This window comes from Anas platyrhynchos, chromosome 29 (assembly GCF_047663525.1).
Source record: "Anas platyrhynchos isolate ZD024472 breed Pekin duck chromosome 29, IASCAAS_PekinDuck_T2T, whole genome shotgun sequence".
NCBI lineage: Eukaryota > Metazoa > Chordata > Aves > Anseriformes > Anatidae > Anas > Anas platyrhynchos.
The window spans coordinates 3,281,884-3,304,606 of NC_092615.1; the positions used below are offsets into that span (position 1 = coordinate 3,281,884).

The following is a 22,723-nucleotide window of genomic DNA, read 5'->3' on the forward strand; positions in this document are numbered from 1 at the left end:
GGATATAAGAAAAAACATATGTACAGGAAGAGCTGGCCAACTCAAACAGAAAGCAGTAACAGAAGCATGATGTTTCCAAACAGTGGCTTGGCCTGGAAAATTTAAAAGCAATTAAATTAGAATACAAATATTAGAAAAAACTGGACTCTAAAGCTACTGTGAGCCACAGAACTTTATACAGCAAAACTTAATTTTTGAGTTCTACCCAATTTTTTCATTTGGAATCCCCCTTCCCGCCCCTGCCCCCATTTAAACCTGAAAACATATTGCTTTACGCACAAAAAAATAAAAAAAAACAACAAAAAAAGAGAAGATAAAGAAAAGTCTGCCGTACAAATCAGAGCTTCTCTGTGGGAGCAAGACCGGGAAGAGCAAACGCCACGGACCTGCCCTGGGGGGGACCCCCCGGCTCCACAAGGGGCCAGGGGACGGAGGGGACAACGCGGTGCTTCTCCGCAGGGCCCCCCCGTTTGTCCCCCAGCTTCACTTGGTGGGATTCGAGGGGCAGGATGTGGAGACGGAAGCCCCATGGATGCTGTGTCTATAGGTTGAAGCTTCCTCGAGAGTGTTTAGAGGTCAATTCCTCGCTCCGTCCCTAGACGCCTTCAGGTAAGTCACTAACAAGGACTTAAAACAGTTCTGGGTGGAATTTGATGTTTTTTTTTTTGTTTTTTTTTTTTCTGACCCAGGACGAGTGCTCGGGAAGGCGCCGCCGCGTGGTTCTGCCTCCCCAAGCCCGTCCCCTTCGCTCTCCACCTGTCCCGTGGGCATGCCAAGGGGCAGAGGCGCCGGCCAGCTTCCCTCCAACGCTTGTTCTCATCCCCAGATGAGAAAAGTCAGCAAGGTCTAAAGCAAAACAGACTTCAGAGGCATTAGTGGGAACAGCAGAGCTGCTGACGCAAAGTCAATTACAAAAATTCTCTAAGACAAAAGTCAAAAGGTTACCATTTGGAAACGCAAAAAAACAACAACAACAACAACAACTTTTTGCCATCAAGAGCATAGCAGTAGCTTTGGGTCTGGGACCAAAGCCTTGAACAGAGAAGTGGAAAGTCCAGAGGCTGCGAACGCGTGGCCACGGGGCTCCGCGCGCCGTCCCTCGGCTCTGTCCTCGCCGCCCTGCCCAGCAGTGCCAGCGGCGGGCTGCGCACCGGGTGGTGACTGAAAGAAACCTGAATTGGAGATTACCGAGGTAGTTGGCTAGAAACTGAGATTCCCCCACCTGGCATTTTCTCGAAGGCCCACGCATCCCTCGCCCGCCCGCCCGCCCCGCGTGCCAGGGGTCCAGCTGTCCTGCAGGGCGCCGCCGCCTCCAGCACCGAAACCTTCTCAGGGAAAAGGGAATGCGCAGCCCTTTGAGTCTTCAAAAACACCAAGTTATTGCACTTCAAAAAATACAACAGGTTTGTGGTTCGAGCCCTCCCCACCCTCCCTCCCCCCCCATGGCTTCTGCTCAACTAAAACGATTCACTACGCACAAATTTCTACGTTACCTTCGGGTCGGGTTAAAAGATTCGAAACGTGTCTCTTTACATGAGGTGCAGAGCTGCTTGAGCTCCTATCTAGAACAGTGCGATTCCAATCAGACGTCTCTTCCCTTTCGCCCCGTGCCCCCCAGCCCCACCCCTATAAACCCCCCCCTCTATGCTCGCTGGGTTATACAAACCTCCCTCGCCCACCCCCCCAACTCCTCTCCTGTCCCTCCCCCCTTCCCACCCCCACCACCCCCCTCCCCAAAACATGTCCAGCAAAACTTTTAGATAACCAGGAATGCTTATTTCAACAAGACAATAAAAATGCACACAGCTTTGGAGATGCACGGGAGTCGGGTGTCCTGTAGGTCTGCAGGTGAACTCCACCGAGCTGAACGGTCCTGGTGCGGGGCAGCAGCGAGCCGCGGGTTCTGGCTGCCTTAAGACACTTCCCTTACTTCAGACTCCGGTTTCAGGGTCAGGCTTTGAGTGGGGTAGTTTTCCAACCAAGAAGCAGCTCAATGGTTTTATTTTTTTTTTTCTTTCTCTCGTTTTTAATGGTTAATTTGGAATAGGAAAGTCAAAGGAGATCGGGGAGGGAGGGAGACGAGGTGGGAGAGGACATTCTCCCCCTCCTCCAGTTTAATAAGCACCAGAGTATTCAAGTCTGTCCGTTCTGAGATTCAGAGCTGCTTCCGCAGTCAGCAGGCAGAAACTAAACCTTTCTCGTAAGAGCAGCGTCGTTTTGGTTGGGGTCCGTCATCGTCGTCGTCTTCCTCCTCGTCCTCCTCCTCTTCCTCCTCCGACGAGGAGCTGTCCAGTGTTAAATCCACGACGTCGGCAGTGGCCTTGCCGTTCTCACCGTTACCGTTAGGGGTGGGCAGCAGCCCGTTCACATCTGAGGAACCTGAGAGGGGGCAGGGAAGAGAGGACTAATTAAGACCCCTACTAATTAATTCATGTCCAGTTCGGGGGATGCTCTGACCCTCGTGGTCTCTCGTGGCTGTGCAGTGCTCGGTACAAATGGCACATGAGGACAAGGCTCTCGAGCACCAGGTTTGATTTTTTTGGGGGGTCCTGTATGGAGCCAGGACCTTGGGATCCCTTTTTTTTGACCCCTTCCAACTCGGGACGTTCGGTGTTCCCAGATGTCACACAGCTCTTCTCAAGCCCCCTGCAAAACTAGAGCTCCCCAATCCATGCACGCTGCCTACAGAAATGCCAAGCCTTTATCTCCAGACGCTCACCTAGAACTAATATTGGACACTGAGGGCTGCAGCTCCGTTCCTTCTCGGCTCTGATGGGACACCAGGAGCCATCCACCAGGTACTCTATTTCATCCGCGTCCTCACATTCGGTCAGTATCTTTGACAGGAGCCTGGACGGGAGAGAAGATGCCATCGATTAACCTTGAGGCCAGCAGCAGCCCTGGCCAGCAGCCTGGAGCTTCACCTTAAATAGCCTTCAATTTAAGAGAAATTTGGCATTGGCAGGAGGCTGCCAAACAGACAGCCCTCGCAGTCAAGAGCTCGTTTTTATTTCCCATAAAACGAGTACAGGTTCTGACAACGCAGACCATCCCAGTCCTTTCTGACAACGCACCTAAACCATGAACTAACGTTTTAATTACGTGCAATTAGAAGAGCCTTGCCCCTTCACCCAGTTTCCCCAGTCTGTGGTACCCGACCCAGAGCCCTGGCAGGGCTGGTGCCAGGACATCCCCATCGAGATGTCCCTCAGGGCCACGACAGCCCCTTCTGCTAGGAAATGAGGCATCCAACAAGCAGCACGGCGCTTCCTATTCTTATTTCCCAACGCCATCACAACAATATATGCATCTACACACACACACAAAAATAAATCATTCACCTCTGGGAACATCCCCAGTGCAGGCACCCCAAGGTTCTCGGTCAGACACCGACCAGCACGAGGGGCTCGCTCTGCCTCACTGCAGCTCACACCCCGGGTACTTGATCTTCCCTGGTACCACTGGCCTGTGAGGTTTGCTTGGACCTGCTCTTAGAACTGCCCTTCTGCAGGTTGTTCACCTCTGGGTTGGGGCATTTCCTTCTAGCACTAAGAAATGCTCATAGTAAAAATCTGAGAAGCCCGAGGGAGCTGTTAGTGGAAAATATTTCTGCCTTCTCCCAGCCCAAGGAGGAGCTGTGGTCCCGCAGACAGCCCTGTCCCCTACCAGGGCACCCACCACGGCTGCGATTCCAAGCTAAGCAGGCCCCGAGGATCTCAGACACGAGCAGCCACAGCCACCTCCCCAGGAACTACGCCCCTTTTTTAGCTACCAACATCCAGCCGTGACTAGCAGGTTCCCTCCAGCGTACTGCCAGGAAGCTGAAGGTTACCCCTCCATCCAACAGAGCCAGGACCAAAACCCAGCCCTGAGCACCGCAGAGCAGGGGCAAAACAACGTGCTGAGCCTTCAGCAGTGACAACCAACTCCTCTTCCTCCTCCTTGTCCGAGAGGGACAAGCAAGCCTGCTGCTGATCTGCAGAGGTTCTCCACAATCCAACCCCTTGTACTTTCCCCTTCAGCCTCAGCAGCTTTGTCGGGGATCTCAGAAGGAACTGGATTTTCCTGTTGGTGTTGGCCGGAGGACAAAGCAAACAGGTTATCTGTGCCCAGGCTGTTTCAGGCTGCCTAAAAAGCCACAACCGCTGGATGGGATCAGCACCTACGAGCACGGCGCTGCTGGGAACGTGCCACCCGGGCTGAGCCGCCTGCTCACTGCACTGCCCCGTGCGCCGAGGGAGCTGGAAGCACCCAAGCAACCCCTCCGAGCTCTCCTTGCATCGCAGAGAACCTGCATTAGAGGCCAATTATCCAAGCCACGAGGGCGGAGATCGGTTCCCAGAAGCTGAGAGCCGCACACCTCGCTGCACCTCGGCTCCACCAGCCCGCGGCGCTGCCGGCAGCCGGAGCACCCCCAGGGCTGGCAGCGATCCCGGCCTGTCCCGAGCAGCCTCCTCGCCTTCTGCAGCAGCAAAGATTCAAGCTGGGGGGTGGGTGGAGGTCACCGCTTGCATTAGTTCCCTTCTTCCTTCCTTTACTCTTGAACAGAAGCCAGGCAATCTATCGAGCTCTCCTCTAGGGACAGCCTCTGGAGCCCATGCTGCCGGGGCCGATGAGCGCTGCAGTCAGATTTATTTTTTCCTGGCTTGCCTCAGGTGGTGCCTGCTGGCAGCCTGGCTCCTTCTGCAGCCTGGGTACAGGACTCCATCCACCAGGTCTGCAACCAGGAGAGGGAGATCTGCTGGCTTTGGGTAACCCTCTCTGCAAACGGCTGCATATTTGAGCTCTCCAGTGTAAAGACTCCCTCGGACTTTAAAGAATCACCTGCAAAGTGACCCAGCTCTCCTGACTGATGGCAAGACCTTTGTGCTCTTTGGTAAGAAGAGCAAACTCCCGTAGCTCTGGACCAGAGTTAGACACCATTCCCACGCACACGGAAGGCTAGATGACAAGTAGAGTGTCAAGTCCAAAGCAACCTTCCCCAAATTCACATTTGAAGAACTTTTGATGGGGCTTGCATTTCTTGCCTCACTCTTGTCCAAATGCGCTTTGAAATTTACTTGCTCTAATTCCTTCCTGTGCTTTTATAGATAACTATTCCAGATTCAGAGCAAGACCATAGAAAGAGAGCATTCCTAATGCAAATGCTGCATTTGTTCCTTGTTCTTGGGGGGCTACACGTTGCAGGATGTCTGCTATAAAAGCTGGCAAAGATTCCCCCAACCAAATCTTTAGAGCACGCCAAGAACTGCTTGCAAGCTTACGAGCACCTCACACCAAGAGGAGAACAGGAAGATGGTTCCTTTCACAAATCACCTTATCGGGTGCTCACAAAGTGGGTTTATTCCACACAGCCTGACCTCTGTCAACCAAGGCAGCTGGCTGTGCGGGTTCAGCAGCCTGATGAAAAGAGCGAGGCAGTAAATGCTCAGTTCTTAAAACGCTTTTGTGTAAATCAAGAAGGGCAAACTGACAAGCAAGCCTTGCTCTAACACACCAAGACAACCACGTGGGCACATTATGCACAAGCAGAAGGCACTTCCAGCTTTGTGTTGAGGCAGACTTCAATCAGATGCAGAGACCAAAAAGCGCGGTGCCACGCCCAGCAGAAAGAAAAGAAAGAGGCTGGGGATAGAAACGGCTGCACTCACCCGTCAATTATTAGCTGGTCGTAGGGCGCTGGTTTGTCACACACAGGACACATCCATGTGGGCTTTTTCTCATTCATCTGAAGGTAGAAGACGGCATCAAAGCACTGCAGATGTGCGCAGGTCTCTGCCCGGCACGGCACAGACAGCCGCATCTTCACCAGCTGTTGGAGCAAAGAGCAGAAGATCAGGGACAAACCCCACCCAGGCTACCACCAGACAGCTCCTCCTCAGAGTCTGAGACACCAGGGAAGGTTTGACAGCTCACAAAACAGGTCTGGCAGTAGAATAGGATTTCTTGACAAAAAAAACAGAGTAAGATGTCTTGCAGGGACTTACCGGACAGATGAGAGAGACACGAACCCCTGTAGTGGCTATTTCACTGTCCGGGTCCAAGCGTAGCTTCTCTTTTACTGCAGTAAGAGTAGAGGGCACAACATTTAACAGATGCAAACTTAAACCTGGCAACAACGCGTAGCACGGGTCAAGAAGCTCACCGACAGCCCCTGGCTGCCTACAAGTCATTTCCACCGCGGGTGACAAGCTCTGCCTGTCAGAGCCAGGGAATGCAGGGGACAGAAAGTTCTTGTACCAGCCAGGCCAGGCTCGTGCAGCCTTCAGAGCTCAGTAGAGCACTGCCTGTGCTGCCTGGCTAGCCAAAAACTTTGGGCACGATGGAGTGCAGGCCAGCTGTCTGCTAGGAAGCTCACGTTTTCTTACAGTCCCCAGCCCCTGACTTGACTCCCTTCCCAACGAGCCAAGTGGCACAGGCTGCCCCTCATCCAGGGAGACCAAGCGAAGGAGATTTAGGGTGGATTTGGGTCCATCCCTTGGGATGAGGGCAGCCAGGTGCACACCGACCACAAGTTACTGTTAGGGCTCTTTGAGCAACTCTGCTACCTCTCCCGTGAAGCTGCAGGCTGGGCAGCTGGAGCACAGAAGGAAACCACACTGCTGGGCAGCTTTGTCATGTTAGCATCATAACGAGGGAGTCGATTGGGAGTTAATTTTGTCATTATTTGCCCTCAGAGAGCCTGCAACACCCACGTACCTGGGCCTCCTGCTGTTTGGGCAGTTGTTCTGGCAGAGAGCGAAAGAGCGGACAGAGCTCTAGCACACAGCAACAGCCTCCCAGGAAGAAGTGAGTTTAGACTTGCCTGCTCGTTAGCACAAGCGGGATGGATTTTATCCCCTTCCGAGATCAGTGGCAATAGGGAAGGGTTAACTGCATGCCCCTGCCCCCTGCAATTCTGAGAAAGCCCCCCCAGAAGTGAGCAAGCACGGGATACAGTCAAATTGACAGGAAATCGGGATTTCTCCATCCAATAAACAAGCCTCCTCCTAGTGCTACTGGGCTGGAACTCTTCAGTTTACATGCTGGCCGGCTCATTTCTTCCAACTCTTGCACAAGGAACCACAGAAAGACCTAGATGTACCAGGGGAGGCAGCTCAAAGAGCAAGGCAGCCATGCAAAAAGCAGCGATCCTGCATCTGCTGGGAAAGAGTCAGACATCAGGGAAGGAGGGAGAGCCCTGCCCCTGCTGCCACGTACTGAAAGGGAAAAAGGAAAACCCAGAGGGGCTGCAGGGAAATCAAAAAGAGCAGGTATGCAGCTCCCACAGGGGAAGGTCCTGCCTCAAGGTGCAGAATCAAACCAAAGTGAAACGACCCCACGACTCCTAAAGAAGAGCTCTGCTGTTGAAAAGGCCGAGGACACTTGCATCACCCTATTTCTTTGGAGCAAGTCAAGCATTTATTTTGACCTTTGCAGATCATAACAAGATATCAGCAGACAATGAGGCTGCATGCAGTTTTGCAAGACGCAGCTCTAATTAGAGTGAATTCCCAGATGTGAAATTCTCACACGTCTACAAGGTTTGGTGTTGCTTTCTTCACATTAGGAGGATTTTCATCCGAGCTTAATTTTCACAAAGGTTTTTTTTTGCTAAGAGCACATTCTGTGCATGAATTAGGATGCATGGAAAGGAAAAATGGGCGTTTTCCAGGACCTCCTGATTAGAATCAAGCTGTCTTAAACTGCTTTTGGATCCGCAGCCATGCATACAAGCATCTGTTTGCAGACAACGTTCCTAAAGTCAACAGAAGCATATGCAAAGGAAGATGAGTCAGCCCCGAGATGCAACCCAAGTCAAAGGGGAGCTTTAGTAAGTACTGAGGGATATTGCAAGGAGCTGAAAGGGGAATCGTTTGCAGTCCAGGCCAGAGCTCTAAAAGCAAAGTTTACAAGCTTTTTGTGCTTGTTGGTTTCAGATGTCCAAACAACTTCCATGCAGTAACAGGCCAAACGAAGTGAAGCGAAACGAAATAATGCTCCTGTTTGGTTAAACTGAAGGTCGCCAAGTGCAGCTCATCTCTGCCCCTACACCCAGCCAAAGCTGTTAGTTATCCAGCTCAGTTGAACCGGAGGTTTGTTACCAAGTGGAAAAGGCAAAAAAGCTGCTTTCAGAACCTCTGCCTGCCACTTTCAGTCCAGGAAGCCACCGTGCAAACACTTGCTTTGAAGGGAACAGAACACGCTGCTGAGCCCGCTTTCAAGAAGAGCACAGTGTCAGCAGGAGGAGAGGATCCTCCGCATTTTAAGACAACTCAGAACCAGCACCTGCTCGTTCGTTTGAGGTTCTGATGAACACAACCAGTGTTCTGAGAACAGTGGATATTTAACAAGTGGAAATTTGTGTTTCTCACGTCAGTAGGTAAGTGCTGGCTGTCGGTGGGCTAATATGGTCAAGACTGCCACGAACACCATCTGCTGTGATATACAGACGTAAAAATGTGCGTGTGCTACAGGACTGCTGCACTTACACACGTGAAGATCAGAAGGATCAGAAGTTTGGCTAGAGCAGCAATAAGCCCCATGAGGCAGATTAGCCATCTGAAGACCTGACATGCCTGAAATCATCTCCCCTGTGACCTACGAGCTATCTCCAAGATTATGCTGCTTACACCTGGTAAGAGTTGTCCATGATCTAAAAAGCATGTTTTAAAGACCATTATGATCCACAATGTTAGTTCTCTGATGCAGAACTAAATACCAAGAATGGTCTCTCCACTAACATTAAGTAACTGGAAATCCTCCAGACTCTCTGGAGCTGCAAGCAAGTCCGATTCTGCCTCGAAAAGGTAATTTCCCCTCACATTTCCATAACGTTTTTTATTTGCCTCATACCACGATGATTTACCTGAGTGGTCTAGGATAAACATCTCTCGGGATCATCTCTTCTCTGAAGCTGGCAACGCATTTGAAAGTTCTGTTGGTGAAATCCCACTGCCAGCCCCTAGGATTCAGGGGGTGGGGTGGGCAGCAGGACATTTTCACCAGGATCCCTTGCTCCAGAAAGCTCCTTTGGATATAGTGCGGGTCAAGGCCGAGGTGCTGTGGCAATGTTCATCAGCTCATAATTATTCAGATGAAGGCATGAAGCCATTCGCATCAGAATGACACCGGCCCTCAGCGGCACTCATCACGATATAACCTGGAGACAAAGCCTAAATCCAACTACGTGATGCAGAGCTTCTGCAGAGCCGTGAGAGAGACACGCTGCTGAAATGCTGCACTTGCACACGGGTTTGGGGCAATTTCATACGCCTAACAAACATCTTAGCAAGCCTGTTCAAACAAAAAGTGTTTTTATACAACTGGTGGAAAGCAATCGCACAGAACCAGGCGGCTGTTCCCGAAACGTTTCTAGCAGCCTGGCTGTTAGGAATGCTGCAGTGTCAGGGGCATGCAGTGAGCCTCCCCTAGGCACCTCTCGGGCAGACATACTCACCAAGTGCTTTGCAGAGCTCGGGATGTTTGATTCCGATGGTTTTCAACCTCTGCAGCAGCTCTGCCGAGGTCATCTGCCGCACTAGGTACAGCCCCACGGAATAGCTCTAAGGAGGAAGGAAAATAATGAGGAGAGGAGGAAGGGGAAGGATGAGCAGGGCTGCTCTCCTGCACGTGCTGGTGCAGTTCTGTGCAGCTCCCTTCGGCACGTACCTTCCCGTAGTTCCCCCAGGTGACAGTGATGCGGTTGGTGGCTGCAGACAGGTACATGAGGTGGGTGAGGTTGATGGGACGACAGGGCCTCTTCGGTTCCACTCCGGGTTTGTTTGATGGATAGTAGCCCTAAGGCAGAAAGATTTGTTTTGTTTTTTTTAAATGCTGAAGAAGCTGCTGTTGGGGAACATTTATCCAACAGCTTCGCTGAATTCTAACCCACCCGCAGTTTTCAAGGAAAGGGGCAGAAGGGAGCCGAGCAGCCTGACCCAGCACAAAGCGAAAAGGATCAAGTCTTTTTGCAAGGACAGTTTATGAACACGGATAACCCCTTAGAAGATTAACCTTAAACTAAGTCATGCCTTTTTATAATCTGCCTTCATCAGAATACAGAAATACTTCCACCAGTCCTTCCAAAGCTGCAGTGTTGCCCATCCCCAACTTACCGGCACGGAGCAGTAACTGTGGTTCACTTTCACCGCGATGTTCGGGGGGTACTGGTCCTCCTGGGGAGCACTGGTGTCTGTGTAACAGATTCTGCAAAGAAAGGACACCCCGCTTAGCATCCCCACGCTGCTCGATGTTTCAAAGCTCTACACGCCAACCAGCAGCCAACCTTTACCACACCAACCCATGCTCCCTCGTCTGGCCAAAGCAAAGCCAATTCCACTCTGCTCTCCAGGTTTTCATGCAGCCTTGAGATTTGGGTGGACAAATCCGACACCCTGCTGTTTTCTACCGCAGCACTAACTCAAGTGGTACATGTAAGGAGAGGTTAGAAAGTAGAGTTTAAGACACTGGCACGTAAACAAGCAATTTACTGTAGGTTATCTTTACAGCTATGAAAACCACACTGAAGATGATTCTCTTTGGGTAATGCATTCCCCTCCTCCCCCCCGCTGCACTTCCCGGTAAGTTAACCCCATGCTCAGACATACCTTAGTACAACCTGAACCGATTTCACACCGGGTTGCAACTCCCTAGTAAATTAAGGAAGAAACAAACTTATGTGAAGACAAAACAAAATCAGCCATCACCTTCATCAGACTCAAGAGTTTGCTAATTTTAAAAAACAAATCTTCAAAGAATTACTTTCCAGAATTTAATTTATTCAATTCTCTCTGCAGATATCAGCAGCCCTGTAAATATTGTTTCCTAATGCACCATCCTACAGCCTTCCCCTGGGCTTTCAAAACTGTAAAACTGTTTGAAGAGAGGTACCCATTTGCCTGGCATTCTCTTATTTGTAAGCATTTATAAAAACTAGGTTTTAAGGTCAGGTGTATCTGACTGCTCCTTCAAGACTTTGTTTAACAATTCAATTAAAGCTGTTCATGCAAACCAAGGAATCTGTGTATTATGGCACCAGCAGAACAATTTATCACTGCTAACTTCACTGGTAATGTTTATAACATATTTCAACTGGTATCAGGAAAGCTACACATCACAGAACAAGGGGATTTTATTAGCTGGCTCCATACACAGGTACCAAACACACTGCACAGGATTCAAGGCGCTAGGTGAGAAACCAGAATTAGCCTCGATTTCCTTCTGAAAGCCTTTCACATTCCAGTTCTGTGTTTTGGCATAATTTCTGTTTCATTTTGGGGTGGAGGGGATGGAACCCAAGCTCAGCTGACAGTCGGGAGCTGATGTGACAGTTTCAGATGTGCGTGGAAAGCACCTGGATGCTACCAGGGGCAGGGGAAGATCCTCACGCTGCACGATCACTCTAGACAGGGAACGACACTCATCGAAACCCCTGCTGAGAAACTGCTGTACTGAAGATGTTCCTGATGGTGGAAGTTTTCTCACAAACCCAAATATACTTAGAACAGAGCATTAAGGATCAGCTACAGTACGCGCAGTCTTTTATCACCCTTAAAGCTTTCTGTGGGTATCATTTCCTTTCTGTTAAGTCTTTACACAGCTTCCCCTGCACTGCTTCTGTTGACTTTCTCCAACAGCAATCAGAAACACCACCTTCCTCTGAGTTTATAACAGCACGATTTTACTGGGAAAAGAAGTACTTGAAGACGCTTTTATTTAAAGTATTTAAAGGTGATATATAATGCCTGGTTCTGGAGGACCTTTTCTGCACCGTTGGCCTCTCGTGGCGGCAAGGACCAAAGCAGGTCAGCGAAGGAGCAAGCCTTACTGCCTGCACTGACGTGTCTCACACGTTTCATTGTTTAAATCAAAAGTTGGTTCGTGACAGAGGTCAGGCTAAATCCTAATCGGTGCAAGATGTTTGCCTATGCAGTTACTATAGCACCCTGTGCAAAACAGAAGCCTTCTTTCAGATGCAAACAGAGTTACACGGCGAGCTTTTGAACTTTTGATGCAAAGGAAAAATCTGCAAATATTCACAACACGAGCTTAGCAGAGAATTCGTGTCATCAACGATTTCATACTTTTTTTTTTTCCCTGCTCAAATACACCGTTCAAACGGGACACTAGAGGAGCAGAAATGAAACTCAGGGGCTTAGACAGAAGTGCTGTACCCCCACACCCCACAAAAGCTATTTGCTTTACATTGGATGTAGCCGGTCTGCTGATATCCTCAAGTGTTTCCACGCAGGGACCATGAGCTCCCACAGAGAGGGAACACTCAGGAATTAGGCAGCCTCCATTTCTCCAACTATTACCACGCGGTGAGAAGTACCTGGAATTTCTGATCAACTCCACTTGTCTCGGGGTCAATGCAAAAATGCACGGACTTTCCTGGAGCTTCTCATTGTTCTGTGGGACTGAAGAGGGAAAAAAAAATGTACATCAAATTGGCAATAACTAGCTCTTACACTGCTAAGCACAAGGTGGTTTGTTTTTTTTTAAATGTTCTGAGCTCTGTTTATGTCTAAGTCCTGTCTGCCTCCATACAGCTGCACAAGAGCTTCTATCACCATACATTCTCGTAACAAGATAATAAACCAAGTTTTGGCAAATGTGCCACTGATTACAGCAGTGCTCATTTGTTTTTTGGCCTGTTTTTTGGGTTAGCACACGGTGGATTTGGTCTTTTTTTTTTTTTCCAATCCCTTCTCTCCTCAAATAATCAACAAGCCAACACGCGTACGTTCATACAAGAACAAATGTCATGAAAGCATGAAACTGTGAGACTGATTCTGGAAATAAAAAGGAAAAAAAAAGGGATCAACTGGGAATAAAAGAAAAACACAAGAAACAAAGAGACAGAGAACACTGTTCACAAACACCTGGAGTTGAGGGCGTGTTTTATAGGATGTTAGAGCAGAAACGCTCAGCTGAGAACCCAGCACTAATTGGTCTTTTATCCATACATAATTCAAAACCAAACGCATTTAGTGTGATTAACGTTGAGCTTCAGATGTGGAAAACCTGAGACTTCCACTTAGTACCTTTTATTGAGTTCTAGCAGAGCACATTTGATTATCAGAGCGTGTTTCCAGCTAAAATCAGGTCCTGGAGCTGCTGAAAGTCCCAAGATAAACACGAAGAACAGGAAGTGACAGAACAGTTTTTTTCCTTTTTAATCAAGAATAGTGGATTTTAAAGTCACTGGCTTGTTGGCCAATATACCAGAATTTAGGATGTAGGAAAACGTGCTTCTCTGTGAACAAAAACGAGACGAAGGAAGGATAAAACCTCTGCAGCTCTCAGATCTTGAAAGACGCAGTGACAACCCGATTCACTGACTACATATACCTCCCTTTGATAATTCAGCTTTAAAACTACAAAAGGAGAATTCATAAATAATAAAAAAGTCCTTGTGGACTTTTAATTGAATTTCAGTTTCCACCTAAGTGCCTCTTGACCAGAACAACCAGCCAGAAGGGGAGCGTTTCCCAAGGACTGCAGCACGGGGCACTTTCTAACAACAAGAACCGAAGTTTTTTTTTAATATAATTGCTTCAATAGCTGCCTGTAGGCAGGCTGCCCTGCTGATTGTTGAGCTACACAAAACCAAGGCAAACCTGGGGATGCAAAACAAAAAGAAATTCATGTCGTTTTGCATTTATATCAGATCACCTGGCAAATGCTCCCCTGCCCTCTGAGCAGGGCACGCTGCCTGCAGAACGAACCCGGACCCTCAGGGGATGCCCCCAGCACCACAACCAGACCCCGCGAGGGATCCAGGAGCCTCCGCTCACCTCTCCAGGGCAGCTTTCCTGCACCCCCTGAATTTCCAAGCGGGCCATTCGCTCATCCTATTGCACACCAGGCAGCAGCAGCAGCAAGTATTGCTCCAGGGCTGCGCCTTCCTTCGCTCAACCACCAAAAAATCACCTCTACCAAAACCGGGGTACGATGGCAAGCTGGCACAGCTGGCTATGGTCTGACCACCGTTACAGGAACTCTAAAAACAGCCATTTTCCCATGTTTTTTCCCTGCAGCTACTCAGTAAAAGCTCCTTGTGCTTGCAGAATGAGAAATGAGATCAATGCGTGCTGCCCCGATGCGAAACACCCCAGGGGCACTTCTCCACCGCCCCCACGGGCACCTGCTGCGGGCTCACACAAAACACCCCAATTTTAGAAAAAAAAAAAAGCTGGTGGAAAGACAAAAAAAAACAAAGAAATCAGCAGCAATCAGGACTGGATGTTTGAGGAAAGTGCAAGAGAACATCCCCAAAAGATGGGGAGAAAAGCTTCTGCAAGACAGAGCTGGGCAATGAGCTTGTTTTCCTTCAACACCTTCATTCTGGAAAATCAGTTCCACCTCCCCTAGGTAGGCTTTTAGGGTACCCAATCCGCTCTTCACATCTTTGATAAGCAGCCAGAACAATATTTACACGTTAGGCTTTTGAAGCTAAAGGGAACAGCTCTGTCTTTGCTCCAGGACGGATGTCTCGGCACCAAAACTCAGCTCCTGGACCTGCACGAGCGCTGCTGGGCTCAGTTAAACAGCTGATGATAGCAGGACATCAATTTTTTATTTATTTATTTATTTTTTAAGACTGAGCTTGGTCAGCAAGCTTCAGAAGGAGAGAAGACATCTAAACCCAAAAGGCCCTGGGGAACAATCTTCAAAACCGTAGCCCGATGTAACTGCAGAGTGCTCCTGTTCCGAGGAGCCAACCTAACCCGCAGCTCCTGCTCCAGCCACCCAAAACAGGGACTGCATCAACTGCAGGGTGCAGTCCATCACATTTTCCCCTCCCTGGCTACGGGAACTGCTCTGACTGAACCCAAGGGCGCTCGGCTTCGTGCAGGGGCTACGCTCCCACTGCTTCACCCACAGAGGTGCCAGAGGGTGAGCACACCCCGCAAGCACTGCAGGACACGGCAACGCTCTGCTCGTTAGCTGTTAAGGCAGGAAAGGTAATTAGCGTTCGCTCCCTCTGAAAAGGTGTCCGATCCATCTTAATTTTAAGCTTTACCTACCCGAGAGAATTGTGATGATTTACGTAAATTAAAAGGACTCTTTGGTGTTGACATCCCCAGACCGAAGCAGAAAGCTGTCTGTGTGTAGGTAATTCGGATGCTAAACTCCAAGTGGCTGGCATGGTGTGTGCAGCCCCCAAATACGACGGAGTAGCTGCTTCACGACCAGCCTAATCTACTTGCTTTTAGCTGAAGCCACCTTTGTCTACAAGGACAAGGGTAATCCGACCCTCCTTCAGGGAATCGGCTTGCCTGCAGCCCGAATGAGGCATTGCCCACCTCACCTTCCATCTCAAGGAGGCGAGAGAGCCTTTAATTAACAAATGTGCTTCCCATCGACGTCAGGAACATAAATCAGGCTTCCTCTATTCCAGCCAGGGCTCTGTGCTTAACCCCCTCCTCTGTAGCCCGGGGAAAGGCGCTGCCCAAGCAGCAGCGAGGTGTTTTTAACCAGAGCAGTCTCTTTTGGGTACTTCCACGTTACAAACCTCTGATTTACGCTTGGTGTGGACACAGAAAGCAAACCACTCGGTTCTCCTCGGACCCATTCATTTCACCTCCTGCCCCATCCAGCCCACGTGGGGCTGTGCTACCTGGCGGTGTTAGAAGTGGTTCCAGAAGCCCGTCGCACCCAGGAGCTCTGTGCCCCATCTAAATACTCCCAGCTGTACGGAGCAACAAACGCACCTCTATTTCCTGTAGCGTGGGCAGAAGGAATTACAGCTGCGGCCCACCAGGCTGAGAAAATCATGTGGAAGACATCTAGGGGTGATCAACAGCTGACCGGGATGACAACTGAGCATCTGCTCCATGCCCAGCTCCTCGGCACCCATCCCCAGGCAGAAAACTCTCCCATCAAAGGGAAAATTAACCAAATACGCTTCAGGGAGCACGCTGACCCAGGGGAGGCATCAGCTAACATAGAGGTGAGATATTAAATTTAATGAGACCTCGGATCTGATACAGAACATCTCACGTCAGCTTCTAATATGATCTATTAATCACCGCGAGTAAATCCCCGCTCCTATCTCCGGGTGTTTCCACATTTTAGAATTGCTTTTCTTCAAAACATTCCACTTGCATTTCTGACTAATAAATGCCATCTCACACTTCGGGCTGAATTAGCCCATACCCCAAGCAGCATTTAAAGGCACATCTCAGTTTTACAGTGGCTGCCTCCTTCTGACTGTTCAAACGGTCACAGCCGTAACACATCCAACCTTCAAATGAAAACCAAAATCAGGATGGCTTTATCTCCAAAAAGCTAACCAAAACCCAAAACTAACAAACTTGCTTGTTTCAGGGCTAATAACAGAGCCAGGTGTAATAAGGGAAAGTCGCACACACAAAGGATAATAAGCATATGGCAGAAATTATCAGACAACTGAACAAGGAGGTAAATGAGCCTAAGGGACAACAAACCAGCTTTGAGGCAGAAGAGAATAAAAAAAAGTCTGATGAAAAAGCAGGAAGATGGAATTAAGGAACTGTAAAGTGTAGGCACATAGAACAGAAGGCCATTTCCTGAGAACTGTATTCCCTTGATTTAAAAAAAAAATAAAGACAGGTTTAAGCATTTGAGCTGTGGTCTCACAAGGTGCGCACACCCCCATTATCTGGATACCTGGGTAACCCCAGGCAGCCACCTCACACCTCCATTTCCATCACTGCAGCCCTCTGTGCACCTGCACGATCCTATCTTCATGTTGTTGGCTTTTTTTTTTTTTGGAAGCATTTCAGAAGGTTTTTCAGCCAAGGAAGACCAGCTCCCTGAGCTCCTGTGCTTCCCAGCAAGGCCTGATGTTACCACGTCCACCAAGGCTAAGCAGGTTACACTCTTCATTTCTCAGAGTTAAAATAATGAAAAAAAGAAAAAGAAAATATTTCTGGCCCCAAAGTGGGAGAAAGCCCTTCTTACAGTTTCCCAGTTGCTCCTCAGAACGCACAGCATCACGCACTAAGCCCTATCACAGCCAAAAAAAAGAGTCAGAAAAACTGTTTGAAGCGTGTACCACCCCCTCTCATCCCTAGGAGGCTTTGGGTCAGGACTGTTCAGCGCTAAAAATCAGCATTAGTGGGGAAAATGCCAGCGTGCTCGCTTAGCCCAGGTGCCAGAGCAGCACGAGAGTTCTTCCATCAGTGCTACGCTACAGAGGGCAGGCAGGTAACGAGTCACAGCGAAATACTGCAGCTCTGCCCACCAGGGGTAAGCAAGAAAAAAAAGGAAATATTCTTCTGTGAGCTTAAAGCACGAGGGAAGGAGGAAGGAGGAGGGTGAGGGACGCCCACCACGGGTCGGATCCATCTCCTCCCGTCACACGACTTCAGAGAGCCTTGAAAACACTGCCACCTCTTTGACACTGAAACCTATTTAGGTTTTCTCTCTCCGAGACCAAGCGTGGCAGAAACAGACGGGTGTACGGAGAACTCACCTACGTCTGGAAACACCCGGGGAACTCACCTAGCTCTGTGGGCTTCAGCAGCTCATCCAGGGTGGTGTAGAAGGGCAGCTTCACCAGGCGAACCTCGGGCTTCACGACTTTGGGTGGCAACCTGCCCAGTCCGTTAAGGTATTTCCCGTAGAGCGCGGGATAGTCAATATTGGGAGTGGAGAGAGAAGTCCTAGCCACGCTGCTGCCCCGCTCGTACGCCGAGTGGATGGAGAGAGCCTCGGGGGACCGGTGCTGCTGCGGCTGGGGCTGGGCGGCTTCGGAGCTCTTCTTGGCGTAGCGAGTCTCATAGAGCTCCTTAATTTTCTTGAAAACCTCGGGGCTGCAGTCAAATTGGACCAATTGCAATGCTCTGGTGACTAGTTCATGCTTAAGTCCGCTTTTACTCCTGCCAACAAAACCCAGCAACATCTGAAGATCTGAGACGCGGAAACTCATCACCATGTTCTGGGGGATAAAAAATTAGAAACGTTCGTACAGAGATACACAAAGGCAAAAGGTCCGCTCGCTACAACCTGGAATCCAAAATGCTAAAATCCCTTCGAAGAAAGGCGCCCAACCCCATCAGCCACCCGATCAGCGTGCCGGTTATTAGGCACCTGTCTGAGCACAGCAGAAATCATCAATGAAATCCCAACGGGCTCACCCACACCGGAGAAATGCCATAAATGCTGCCTGAATTACTGCTCCAAGCACCAGGGACCCCGGGGGAAAAGACCTGCAGCAGCACACGGTAACTCCTCCGCCCTGCTCAAAGCCTCCAAATGTCCCAGGCATCTTTGGGGAAGGGAGCTAGGTTAAAACCTTTATCTACAACTCATTATTGCGAAGAAAAGGAAGAAAACGACGATGAACTGAAAACCAGCTGACGTTACAGTGAGCTGGGGCTGCCAACCTTTGAGTAGAGTATCACCCACGTGCCATTCGGATGGGCAAAACCCCTCAAACTCGTCCTGTACCTGCAGGACTTTAAAGAAAAGGCACCCAGCTGAGGCTACCCAGAGATATTAGGAGGCTGTTGAGGAGAGGAGCGTGTTCCCATGAGAACAGCGCCTCTGGATTCCACGCGGGGGCTTTGCCAAGCACTCCCCCACGCTCCCAGCCAGCAGCTGCTGCGCTGGTTATTATGGCTTTCGGTGTTTTGATAAGCACTAAAACCAGCTCCACCTTCACCAATTTGCTCTCCCGCTGCTGGGGAAACTCAGGCGGCCTCTGGCTGTAAGGCTCAAGCTGCCCTGAAAATATACCCGATAGGAACCCAGATTTATTCCCTCAACACCCTGCCCAGTGCGTGGAAAATGCAAGAATTCAAGATGCAGCCCCAACAAGGAGCAGACACACAGCAGGTCTCTTCTCTCCGCTCTTTTTTAATGCATAATCACCCCAAAAAAAAGTTCTAACTCTGTGGAAGTCAATGGCAGTCCTGGGATTTCCTGGAATGAAAGACGTGGATGATTTATTTAGCTAAAGAAAGCCACAAAGGAATCCAGAAACTTCGAACATTCGCTTTCAGGTGTGTGGGAACTATGCTACAGAGATAATGCCTGTGAAGTGTCCCAAAATATCTTTAATAAAAGGAAAAAAAAGGGAGATAGCTTTAAAGATGAGAGAAAGGCTGTGTAATTGGGGGGAACGACAAGACTCAAGAGATCCGGATCCACGTCACTGCCTCGCTGGGTGCCACCTGCGCGCCCCTGCCCAAATTCCTGTGCCTCAGCGTTCTCTGAGTACAGAGCAGGGAGAGCATCGCCCTCGCTGAAGCTCCTGAAGGATAAATATTCACAAAAACAAAAGCAGCGAGGCTGTGCAGCACTCGGGCAGAGAACAGTGGATGGGTTCTTGTGCTCGCTGCTCCGACACTGCCGGTCACTCAAGACTTTTGGTGCATGAAGCAAAGTTTGAACCATCAGACTTTTCTGGTTTACATTCAGAAGGGTTTATGGTCCAGGCCGGATTCGAGCAGGGACAGCAGGAGAAGTTTTACAGAAAGCAAACATCTCATCGAGGCTCGGATCTGCGTAACAGTCCGAGGGGTGCTTGGAGGGATCCCGTTAAGGACAGAAATGCCTCTAGGTTATCGCCAGCTCCTCCCTTTGAGGCAGCTTCGTGTGCGAGCAGCGCAGAGCCGCGCTCAAACACCTGCTAAGGAGGCGCCAGCTGAGGTCCTGGAAGCACACCTCCCTCCAGAGGAGAGCTGGGCTCCCAAAAACCACGGCAGAGGCCGCACAGGAGGCAGAGGGGAGCCCGCAGCACCGCTTACGACAGGCTCTGCACCTGTTGCTGCGGCCAAGCAGCCCCACGGCGCTCGTTAGCTGCTCCCATGGGGGCTAAAAGCGTCCCAGCTGGTCCTCGGGGACAACGGAGCCCCTGCCAGAGAGGAGGGGGGGGGCAGAGAACTGGGACCCAGGAAAGGGGCCAAGCCCCCTGGGTGAAGGGCTTTGCCCTACAAGGTTATCGCCCCCAGCCCCCCCCCAGGAACAGGGGGGAACAGGGGTTTTGCCCCACAAGGTTTTCGCCCCCAGCTCCCCCTTAAGAGCAGGGGCTTTGCCCCAAGCCCCCCCTCGAGTAGGGGCTTCACCCCACAAGGTTTTTACCCCGCGCCCCCCTCAAGAGCAGAGGCTTCACCCCACAAGGTCTCACCCTAAGTACCCCCCCAAAACCAGGGGCTCCATCCCAGGAGGTTTTCACCCCACCTCCCCAGCAGCAGGGCCTTCACCCCACACAGCTTTTCCCCCCAGCCCCCCCCAGGTGCAGGGTTTTTACCCCAAGCCCCCCCCCAGCAGCAGGGTCTTCCCCCCACGAGCTTTTCACCCCAAACTCCCCCAGGACCACGGCTTTTGCCTCCAGCCCCCTGGGAGCACGGGGCCCTCCCCCCTTTTTACCCCCCCCCCCCACCGTTCCCTCCCTCACCCCCCCCTCACACCGCCCCTGCCCCCCCCGGGGCCGTTCCACCGTTACCGGGCAGGAGCCACCTGCGCTCCTCAACCCCGGGCTGTGTGTGTGGGGGGGGTGAAGCTCAGAGCCCCCAGCCCCGGGCAGCGCCTCAGGGCTCAACCCGGGGCCTCCAACCCCACAGCGGGACCCCCGGGGAAGGGAAGGGAACGAGGTGGAGGTGGGAGGGGGGGGGGGGGGGAGGCCCAGGGGTGCCGCCCCCTCCTCTCAGCAACGCAACCGCGCCGCCAACCGCGGTCTCTCCGGATCGGGAAAAGCCTCAGCTGCTCCCCCAGCCCCGCTTCGGGGGGTTGCGGCCCGGTGCTGGGGGCCGGGGGGGCGCCGCCGCCGCCGCTCACTCACTTTCGCCTCCACCAGCTCCGCCGCCATCTTGGCCTCCAGCGTCCACCGCGCCGGGAGCCGCCGCCGGGTCACGTGACGGCCTGAGGGGGGAGGGGGGAGGAGGAAAGGGGCGGGGCCTCGGCGAAGCGCGCGCCGCCCAATCGGCGCGCGCGCGCGCCCTTCTCCCCGCCGGCCGCTGCCCCCCCACTGCGCAGGCGCAGTCGGTTCCGCCCCGCCCGGCAACGCCTGCTCGGGTTGGCTTAAAGGGGCAGCGCCCCCAGAATTGTTTTTTTTGGGGGTGGGGGGCGGGGAGGATTTCTCCCAACAAGGGAGAGGTTTTTGGGGTTTGTGGAGGCAGCAGAAGCTGTGCTGCACCCCCCCCGTCTGCAGGGCTCGTGGTGCCTTGTTGGAATAAGGAGTGTGCGAGCCCAGGATGCTGTGGGGAGGGGTTTTTGGGGTGCAGCTGCTGGGGATTTCCCCAAATGGAGGCACTGGGAGGGGGGGAATTAAATTAAAAATTAAATTAAAAAGTTCCCAGGTGTGGCCTCAGCAGTGTCTGGAAAGAGCTGAGGGGTGGCAGACAGAGGGACATGGCCAACCTCTTCTCAGGGCTCTGTGGGGACAGGACAAGGGGCAGTGGCCACCAAATGGAGCCCAGGCAGTTCCGCACCAACACGCCAAAGAACTTCTTCCCGGGGAGGGTGCCGGAGCGCTGGGACAGGCTGCCCAGGGAGGCTGGGGGGGCTCCTTCTCTGCAGATATTCAAGGCCCGTCTGGACGCCTCCCTGGGCAGCCTGCTCTGGGGAACTGCTTTGGCAGGGGGGTTGGGCCCGAGGAGCTCTGGGGGCCCTGCCAGCCCCTACAATTCTGTGGTTCTGCATGGTCATCTCTGCACGGCTGCTTTGGGGACCCAGGTCTCGAGAAGCTCCTGCCATGCTCCCACCTGACATCTCCAAAGCGCAGGTGTCTCCTGGCAAGGTCCTTAAGCAAACCACCCATGGTGAGGGCAGCCCTGAAATCCAACCGCCCTTCCGCACAGGTCAGCGCTTGCATCCCCATTTTTCCGTGTTCTTCGGGAAACGAGCTCTCAATAACCCATCACCTATTCAAAAACACCTCAGGTGGGGATAGAAATGATCGTCCCTAAGCCTGGTATTGTTCCCCCTGGGGTTTGGTTTCTCCATAGATAAGTGTGGGGCCAGAACGTGCGCAGCGGTGACCCTCTTGTGTGGGCTGGCAGCTGCGGGCAGAGCTATAGGAAATAATTCCAGTGGTTGGGGTGAAAAAGGATGCAATGGGAACTGGATCTTGGGAAGGGGAAGCTCCTGGGAAGCCAGCTGAGCATCTACTGCTCATGCGTTAACGACAGGGAACGGACCCTGCGGATCCTTGCTGTTGGAGGACACAGAGGTTTTCCAGCACTTTCCTCCTCCTCGTCCTCAGCCCCACGAGCTAATTAAACAAAAAGACAATTAGCTGGTTTCCCAGGCAGGCCGACATGTTAATCAGGCTGCCCAGCATTCCCTTCCAGTCTGGCGAAAGCCAGCATTGGTGCTAAAAATTCAAACGGTTGCCATGGCAACTCCAACAGCTGATAACTCATCCTGTCACAGGGAAAGCACAGGACGCAGCCTCCCAGGGCCAAAGTGATCCCAAGCAGCTCCGCCGCTGTCCTGCTGGGACCACGGTGGGCAGAGGGGCTGTTGGGCTGGGAATTTGGCTGCTGTGGCTGCCTGGCAGGGTGGCCTGGGGACAAAGTGGGATTCATGAAAGTTCTCTTCACGTCCTAGGTGATGGAGGGGGAGCGACAGTGTCCTATGATGCTATGGGGAAGGAAGAAAAGAGAAGCAAAATGTGTATGCTGTGGAGATGGTGACGTTCCACCGTGTGGAGTCCCTCTTTGCTTTGTCCATCTTTATGGCCTCCTTTTAGTTTGCTCCTAGCTCAGGTAATTCTGTTAACCGCACGACACCTTGGGTTCTCCGT

The 22,723-nt window shown here is 51.5% G+C and overlaps 1 protein-coding gene across 1 annotated transcript; it reads right to left on the reverse strand.

Annotated features, from left to right (window-relative positions):
• Positions 1-1,997: 1,997 nt before the first annotated feature.
• On the reverse strand, positions 1,998-20,908 carry PIAS4 (protein inhibitor of activated STAT 4). The gene is made up of 11 exons (XM_038169088.2): positions 20,759-20,908; positions 17,476-17,911; positions 12,317-12,401; positions 10,590-10,631; positions 10,098-10,188; positions 9,652-9,780; positions 9,440-9,545; positions 5,988-6,061; positions 5,652-5,812; positions 2,720-2,850; positions 1,998-2,379 (listed from the first exon to the last, which is right to left on the reverse strand). The coding sequence occupies exons 1-11, from the start codon at positions 20,783-20,785 to the stop codon at positions 2,174-2,176; spliced, it is 1,488 nt and encodes a 495-aa protein (XP_038025016.1). The 5' UTR covers positions 20,786-20,908; the 3' UTR covers positions 1,998-2,173.
• Positions 20,909-22,723: the final 1,815 nt, after the last annotated feature.